The 9,214-nt window shown below is 33.9% G+C and overlaps 1 protein-coding gene across 1 annotated transcript; it reads right to left on the bottom strand.

Moving 5' to 3' along the window:
* Positions 1-5,808: 5,808 nt before the first annotated feature.
* Positions 5,809-8,849, bottom strand: LOC123206137 (pentatricopeptide repeat-containing protein At2g18940, chloroplastic-like). The gene has a single exon (XM_044623268.1). The coding sequence runs from the start codon at positions 8,677-8,679 to the stop codon at positions 6,184-6,186; it is 2,496 nt and encodes an 831-aa protein (XP_044479203.1). The 5' UTR covers positions 8,680-8,849; the 3' UTR covers positions 5,809-6,183.
* Between the last annotated feature and the right edge of the window lie 365 nt (positions 8,850-9,214).

The following is a 9,214-nucleotide window of genomic DNA, read 5'->3' as shown; positions in this document are numbered from 1 at the left end:
AAATCATTGCCTACATTTTATATGTCCATATGATTCATCATAATCGATCATGTTTAACAAATGATTCATATGCATACAATATGTTTGATCTTCAAAAGATACATATCATCCAAACAATTCATATGCATACAATATGTTTAACAAACGAATATCTAAAGCGAAGTAGAATATATATGTGTAATATAGAACACATGTTTTATTAATAAAACACTTTAAAACTGACAACATGATTGATTCCTAGGGCATACACTAACTAGGGTTAATAATTTATTTGATCTATTGAGAGGAGCTATGGTATTCTCGAAGATTGATCTAAGATATGGTTACCATCAAGTTAGTATAGTTGAGTAAGATATACCTAAGACAATTTTCAAGACAACATATAGGCACTTCGAGTTCGTAATGATGTCTTTTAGATTGATGAATTTCCTTACAGTGTTTATGAACTTGATGAATAGGTGTTCCAAGATTGCATAGATAATTTCATAGTTGTTTTTATTGTGTATATTTTGGTGTACTCCAAGAATCACAACAAGGAAAATGAGCATTTGAGATTTATCCTGTAGAGGCTAAAAAAGAAGTAACTATATACAAAGTTCTCTAAATGTGGGTTTTGATTGGATATAGTTGCCTTTTTAGGTCATATGGTGTTTGTTGAGGGTATATCAATATATTTAAGCAAGATAGAGGCGATGTCAGATTGATAGAGGCTGAAGACTATAAAAAAAAATTAACTAGTACTTCAGTTTTGGCTTTACCTAAGGATGAGGTTGAGTTTGACTTGTATGCAAATGCATCCCATAGTGGTTTAGAGGTAGTATTATTGTAGGGAGGTAAATTAATAGTTTATGCCTTAAGATAATTGAAAGATTTCGAGATTAGATACCTCAAAAGGAGTTGAACATGAGATAGAGAAGATGGCTTACGCTGGTGAAGGATTATAACTATGACATCAAGTTCCATTCAAGCAAAGCTAATGTGGTGGTTAATACCCTTAGCTAAAAAAGTATTTTTTTCATAACTTACAACTCAAAGGGTGATTCAATTGGACTTGGATTTAAAGTATATTGAGTTGGTCATTAGGGCTCTATTGAGGTTAGAGATCAAATCCACTTTGGTGGAGGAAATCCAAGTTAGAAAATTTGAAGATAATTGGTGTAGACAGAAAATTTAAAAGGTACATAATGGTCTCAAGATAGATTTTCATACTATGGATGGTGTGCTTAGATTTTAAGGCAGAGTTCGTGTTCCACAAGTTGAGGATTTGAGACAAAGAATTTTAGTAGAGGTATGCAATTCTTTTTACATAATCTACCCTAAGAGTGTAAAGATGTACCAAGACTTGAGGAGAAGTTTTTGGTAATCGAATACGAAGAAATGTGTGTATGTGTATGTGACAAGGCTTCTCACTTATCAATAGGTTAAGGACGAGCACCAAAGACTATTAGGATTGCTTCACTAGAGTGGAATTGAGAGCATATCTTCATGAATTTTATTGTTGGGTTTCCAAGGATACAGAGTGGATACAGTGTGTTATAGGTTATTGTAGACATGTTGACCAAGTTGGTGCATTTCCTGCCAATTAAGGAAACCACCCCACAAATCAACTAGGCAAATAATAAGAAGTTTTTAGGTTTTTTAGTAGATTGATAGTTTCTAAACTATTTTCTGTTTTGATTTTTTTCTTTATAGAAAATATTATGAAATAAAGTTAATATATAATTTAAAATAAAAAAATGAAGTAAAAAAAAAAAAAATCTATTGCATAACATGGAATGTTTCCTAAGTTGAACTCTTAACAGCTCTTTATCTAGCAAATGCCTATGATATTGGAGCCACCACTACATTTTCAAGGCCGGAGATGTGTAACAAAGTAAATGTAAGAGATAAAGCATATAAGAAAGAAAACAATATAGCTAGTAGACTATACAAGTATGTAATACCATTACCAAAAGAGGAAAATCAATGAAAACTGAAGAACTTTGTGTTATTGCAAATTTTTTTTCCCAGTATAATTTTTTAGGGCAAAAGAAGGATGCAAAGGGCGAGAATCTACAAAAACACTATGTTTCATTTTTTATTTCTTAATTTAAAAAATAAAAATGATAATTTTGCTCTTTTAGAATTTTCTATTAATAGAATTAAATTTTGAGTGAAAAAAATGTTATTTATATTATTAAAACTTTAAAAAATATTTTTAGATCGAATATTGGGTTGAAAAGTGTGATTTATGCCATTAAGTTGTGGAAAAGTCTTTGTGGGCCAAACCTTTGGTGGGAATAGCGAAATTACTCAATGAAAACGTCTCGGGTCAATATATTACTAAAATAAGAAAACCACCAAAAATAAAAAATGAAATATTATCCAATGATTAAAGCAGCTTTTAATTAAATTGAAATTAAAAAAAAAATCAACAATTAAATGAGCACATACACATATTATCAATACTAGGACTAATTAAACTACGGCAAAGGCCATGCCCATCTAATGGTCCTGGATATTTAGCTGCACAATTTTTATTGCAGCAGTCATCGTTACAATTAACACTACATCTTCCAATGGTTGATGTGCATATTTTGGGCGTCGTCGGCGTGCATTCATATACACATTTGCATGAATTGGTTGAAGCATCACAAGTGCCTTGCGCATTTGGATGTTTTGATGTGCACTTTGAATCACAATTTCCATCACATGGACCCAAATCTTCCGTGCATAAATCACCGAGAACCTTACAAAAGAATTTTCCTATTGTATTTGTCACCATTTATATCAAGTTAGACTTCATATATGGATGGAAGCAAAATGATATAACGTGATTTCTCAAAATTGTGATAACTAAGAGTTAATTTGTAATATTTTGGCTCAAATCTATTAGATGTTGCCACTATAGTTATTAATGCATTTTCACAATTACCAATACATATGGTTGCAAAATTTTTCATAAAATGTTTTAAACAAAGTAACATCTCATAAAATTAATAAATAAGTAAAGAATATATTGAGAAATAAAAATTGAAGGCATAATAATTTATAACATGAATAAAATTAGCAACAAAATAATACCATTAGTTGAATATATTTCAAGTTGTTTAAAGGCCAAAGGACTTATTTCCCCCCAAAGTATACTATTTTCTCAAGTTTTTTCCCTTTAATTTTGAAAATCTCAAATATTTATTCATGACTTGTTAAAATTAATAAAATCGTTATTTTATTTATAATATTAAAAATAAACTAAAATATAATTTTTTTTCCCTCCTAAACTTTAAAAACTAAAAGTTTTCCCAACCTAAGTTTTAAAAAATGACTGTTTTCCCTTAAGGTTTAGTTTTCGTATCACCGACGCTATCTCCGTCACCATTGTCGGTGGCCTCTCCCTCCAGCGGTCTCTCTCTACCCATTTGGACTCCCGATCGATGTCGAAGGAGGAGTGGAAGATGAAGAGCTTCGTCTTCCCCGACGAAGCTCTTCATCTTCCACGTCTCCTTCGACGCTTATCGGATGTCTGAATGGGTGGAGAGAGACCGTTGGAGGGAGAGGATGCTTTGGAAGAGAGAGGTCGTCGGCAATAGCATCAGAGTTTAAAACTTATGTTGGGGGGAAACTTTTAGTTTTTAAAGTTTAGGGGGCAAAAAGAGATAAAATTTAAAGGAGTTAGGGTTCCGTTAATTTTAATTGTTCATGGATGGGTATTTGGGATTTTCAAAATTAAAAGGGGGAAACTTGTAAAAGCAGCATACTTTGGGGGGGAAATAGTTCTTTGGCCTTCTTTAAAATTGAAGATTACCTGATGAAAAAGTTATAAGGACGAGAACAATATAATGAGATATGAAGGACTTTGCCATCTTTTCTAGCTGTTTGAAAGTGCTTTTGTTGTGTAAGTGCTTTTGTGGTGTGTACTAATATTTATATATAAAAAAGAAAATTCGTGAAGGAGGTCCACGTGTAATTTTGTTTTTGGTCATTAGGTCCACATGTAATTGTAGACAAATATTCAAAAGAATTTAGATTTGCTTACCATAATCTCATTCAGAAATCTTATCTTCCCACAAATTGAGTACACAATTAGATACCCAATTTAGATTTGGTTACCATATTATAATATTGATGCGGTTCTTTTCCATTCAAAGATTGATTTCAAGGTGGGTTAAGGTTTGACACCTCCTTCGATTTGCTTAATCAATTCGGCCAAGGAAACAAGGATACAAGTAATTATGTGATAGATTATGACCTAGAACAACCTAAGGCTTAAAAGGAGCATCACCGCCCTAGGGAGTCTACCACCAGTCTTTGACCACAGGAGATAGGATAAAGGAATTAGTTGCTAAAAGCACAAATTCAAAAATAATATTATGTTTGTTTTTACTTACTGAGTTGATGACTCACTCTTTATCTCCATCATTTTGTGAAATAAATTTTCTATAGTAGCTATAAGGTATGAAACAAAAATGAAACCAAGGAAAGAGAGAGGTTGTGGGATTTCTTGATGTGTAGAGTTAATGATTCATGAATTATGTGATTTTGATAGATTTTATGTAAGACTTTAAATATGTTAAAGTTAATGGATTAGCATTTATGAGGAATGTAAAAAAATTTAAGTTGTAGAAATAATTATATATTAGAATAAACTCATGGAAAATAAGTAGCATTTCAATTCAGATGAGTTCTTAAATTGGGGTGCTTTATTTGTGGTATCAAAGCTAAGGATAAGGTTATGTGGACTTTAAGGAAAGAGGTGTTAGGTTTTAATTGGTTCAAGAAATGAATCTTCTTACTCATTAAAGATTTTTCATAACAAGATTAAGGATTTTAGAATTAGATCAATTATATTAATTTAGGATTACTTATTGGACATGTGAAGTTATGAATATATTGGTTTTTGGTATTTAGTATGCATAATGGTGATGGTAGACTTAAATATTAAGGATGGAATGATTAGCAAGATATCATGCTTGTATGAATTTTTTTAATGAAGAGACTGTATTCAATTAATTAGGGAATTAGGGTATCAATTTCAAAGAGATAGAAATTATAATATTGTTTTAATCTTTATAAACAAAAAGTTATGTAAGTCGACATAATCTGGAATTAGAATATGATGTGGTAGACTTTTTATTTTTTATTTTTTAAGGATTTCCCGAAAAAGGGGTTACATGTAAAAAGACAAGTACAATATCAACAATACAATTTGCCACATGTTTGAGCTTCTTAATTATGATCCCTTTTAGTTGTTTTACAAAAAGTCTGGCATATACACACACACACATATATATATATATATATATATATATATATATATATATATATAAAAGATGGATGACATAAAAATGGTTGGTGAAGAAAAGGGGTTATATATAGAAGAAAATGACAAATGTAAAATGCACCAATGACTACGGGAACAAGTTGTACAATAAGTGCGTGCGAATGACTAAGTTTAGACGATAGTCCTCTATTTTATAGATTCATCATAGAAAATGAAAAATACAAGTAGCAATATGCAGTCATGGCGAAGACTAGGGAAACACAATTCTTGAAGAATTATTTTAGAGACTTTTTAACAGTTGATTTAGGCTGGAATCACGTTATCAATGGTTGCGTTGCAAGGAGAACAAGTACTTGGCTTTGTATTTAAATTTTATGCTACATGTTGGAGTCTAAATCTTGAAATATGGGAATTAAATAGTTACTTATATGTGATGTGTCATATGTGTGTATATATGTGTTCTCTGTCCTAACTCATAAAGCAACTTTCTTTCTGATCCATGTTACTGGAGAGGTTTCGATGGCAAAGGATTCATCATCGGCCTCAAAAAAGGGATAATTTGGCTTATATTAAACACAGGTGATACCAGAATTTTCTTTTCAAGAAGCTAATTGAAAAAAAAAAAAAAATTACGTACGAGTTTGACTGTCTCCTAGCATGAGTTCTGGTTTAAAGCCAAAAGTGTCAAAGCTGAAATTCGATAATCAAAAGATTACTAGAAAGAGGTCACATGCCTCACTTGAGTTACTTCTCTAGGATGCCTGAAATGCCTTACGTTGCAAAAAGTCACAAGCACCCTTTTAACACAGTCTCTTGAGCTAGTATTTACTGCTACCTCAACTGACAGGAGGTAAGTTGGTTTAAAGGCTTGTGTCACAGTTGACATATAAACCAAAAGAACCCAATAAGAATTCTACAGAAAATCATGATTCCAAGTTCTCACGAACACGGAAAGAAAGTCTTCGCACTGATTCCTCATCAAAGGACTTATCCATCTCCTTAATTTTTGATACAAAGTCCATAGCTTCCTTATATTTTTTTGCTTTACAATAGCCATCCACAGCAATCTTATAGGTCAGTTCGTTGGGTCTGCAATTATGCTGAAACATAGAGCTAATCACATCATCTACCTCCATCAACATTCCCTGTCCAGCATAGCCCGCTATAAAGGTATTGTAAGTAAAAATGCAGGGTCGAATGCCTGCAGTGGTCATTTCATGCAAAATTCTTAAAGCCTCTTGCATCTGCCCCTGTCTGCAAAATCCTTTGATAACAGTGTTATATGAAACAACGTCGGGCATTCCACCAGACTTTATTAGTTCTCTAAGGAAATCTTCTGCTTTCTGAGGCTCTCCCCCTCCAGCATACATGTCCATCAAGTTATTGTAGGTGAACAGATTAGGCTGCTGCCCACTTTCACTGATCAAGAGCAAAATCTCATGGGCCCGGTCATACAGTTTGTTCTTGGCAAAAATCGAAAGCATTGAATTCCAAATAACCAAATCAGGTTTGTAACCATTCTTTTGCAGTTCTAAGTATGCCTTCTCTGTACCCTCTAGTGACCTGCACTTGAAGTTTGCAAGAACAAGTGATCTCAAAAGCATCCAGCTAGGAAAGATATGGCCATTATAAATTTCTTTCTCAAGATTTGTTATACCCTTCAGATGCCTGCCCTTGGCATAACAATGGATCATCATTGAGTATGAGGTTTCAGTAGGCTTGAAGCCCTTAGTTTTCATGTCAAGAATGACAGATTCCGCTGCTTTCCAATCCCCTCTTCTAGCTAGAGCATTCAGAAGTGCATTATAAGATGTAATACATGGAGTAAAGCCAGCCTTCATCATCTCCCCAAACATTTTTGAAGCATCAATTCTCAAGCCACAGCGACCATAAGCACTAATCAGAGTATTGAATGTGTCTCTATCAGGCTCAAAACCACAACTCTTCATTTCTTGGAAGACCAGATTCACATACTTGTCCATACCTTTAGTACCACACATAGCAAGCATAGTATTCCATGTAATACGGTTTGGTATACATCCAATGGATTTCATTTCACAGAGTACCTTCACCATCTCCTCTAATCTCGATTTCTTCCCCAACATCCCAAGAACAGTATTATAAGTACACACATTAGGAACACAACCTGACTCTTTCATCCAGTCGAACAGACTTAATGCCTTGTTTACTCTCCCTGCTCTTCCATATGCATTTATTACAGTAGTATAGGTAACAGCATTCGGTGTTACTCCTTTACTGGTCATGGTGTCTATCAAAGCAGCCCCTTCCTCACAGAATCCAGCCCTGACATAGGCAGCCACAAGCTCATTATAAGTCACAGAATCAGGGGGACAATTATTATCCTCCATTTCTGTCAAAATACCTAAGGCTTCAGAATAAATTCCTGCCTTCCCAAACACTTGTAGTAAGGAATTATAAGTTACAGTCCCTGGTACATATCCCTGCAACTTCAGTCCATCAAAGAACTCTTTTGCTTCATTCAACAAACCCTCTCTCCCACAAGCAGATATGACAGTACTACAGGTAAATTCATCAAATTCAAGTCCCATGCTTCTCATCTCATCCAAAAGGCCTAAAATCTTATGCCATGACCGCCCCAACTTCCCATAAACATCTAGCATAACATTATATGTTACCAATGTAGGACTCAATCCTGTCTCCTTCAATCTTTCAAATAAATTTATTGCTCTCTCATACTTCCCCGTCCGCGAATAGGCATGAAGAACACTCGTATATGCCCTCACATCCAAAGAATACTCCTCTACAGATAATGCATCGAAAAGTTTTGAAGCAATTGAATGTTGTGACTCTCTCCCAAGAACCCTAACCATTAATTGAACAGCCTCTTTATCTACTTTCTCATTTTCAATACTAGCATTCCTAACAACCCACTCAAACAACAAAAGGGCTCTTTCCCAATTCCCTGAAACGTCTAGTGCTTTCAAAATACCAACTAAATCAACTTCAAGCAACTCAAACTTAAAAGAATCAAACAGATCACTCAAACCATCCAAAGGGTACTCCAAAATAGAATTAAACAACAACTTACCATTTCTTGACAAAAAATAAGGACCCCCATCTTCACTCACACCCTCAGCTTCCTTGTCCTCAAACTTCGGAGCCAAAACTGAAGTGGGGTTCTTCAAGTTCACGTTTTTAAGCCTTTTCTGAGAAGAAATGTGGAGAGACTTGAAGGCGTTGGTGTTATTGGGAGGCGAAGAGAGATGGTGAAGATGTTGGAGAAGAGAGTCTAAGGGGAAAGAAGAAGGAGAAGACTGTGAAGGAGGAGGGAGAGACAGAGTTGCAGAGCTGAATTTAAGAGGAGGATTTAGAGGTGTTAGTTCTTTTATTGAAGTGGCTGGATGAAGAGGCCTGCTAGGGAAGATTGAACCCTCCATTTGAGAGAGTTTTGAGATTTGGGTTTAAAAATGTTGAAACAAAAGAAGAAAATTTGAAGTTAGAGAAGAAGAGAGCAAAGTCATTGCATTTTTCATTTTTTATGGATTTGAGATAGACGGAGAGGAATAAAGGGACAATCTATCCGAGATGACTGGTGTTCATTGAGGGCGAAGGTAAAGACCATTCCCAACCAAGGTTTGATGCATCATCGGTCATACCCATTAAGTTCCAAAAATCTAAAATATCGTCCACCATCCAATTATGTTAATCTCTTCTATTAGTTTATAAGTTAAATGAGGCCAAAAGACTAGTTCTGACGCAAGGTTTAGTGAAATGACAACTTCCATTTGTTAAGGATAAAAATAACATTTAGTTAAAAATATTAAAAACTAAAAATTTATCATATTTTTTTCTTTTTAAAATTAAAAATTTAACAATTTTTTTTATTTAAAGTTTGAAAAGTGATCATTCTCCAGTGAATCTTCCATCTGTTTGTGCTCCTTCGATCTCCAAGACAAAGACACAACCACGAAA

The sequence above is a fragment of the Mangifera indica genome, unplaced genomic scaffold (genome assembly GCF_011075055.1).
Source record: "Mangifera indica cultivar Alphonso unplaced genomic scaffold, CATAS_Mindica_2.1 Un_0025, whole genome shotgun sequence".
In the NCBI taxonomy this organism is placed as follows: domain Eukaryota; kingdom Viridiplantae; phylum Streptophyta; class Magnoliopsida; order Sapindales; family Anacardiaceae; genus Mangifera; species Mangifera indica.
This window is presented reverse-complemented; position numbering and strand designations above follow the sequence as displayed.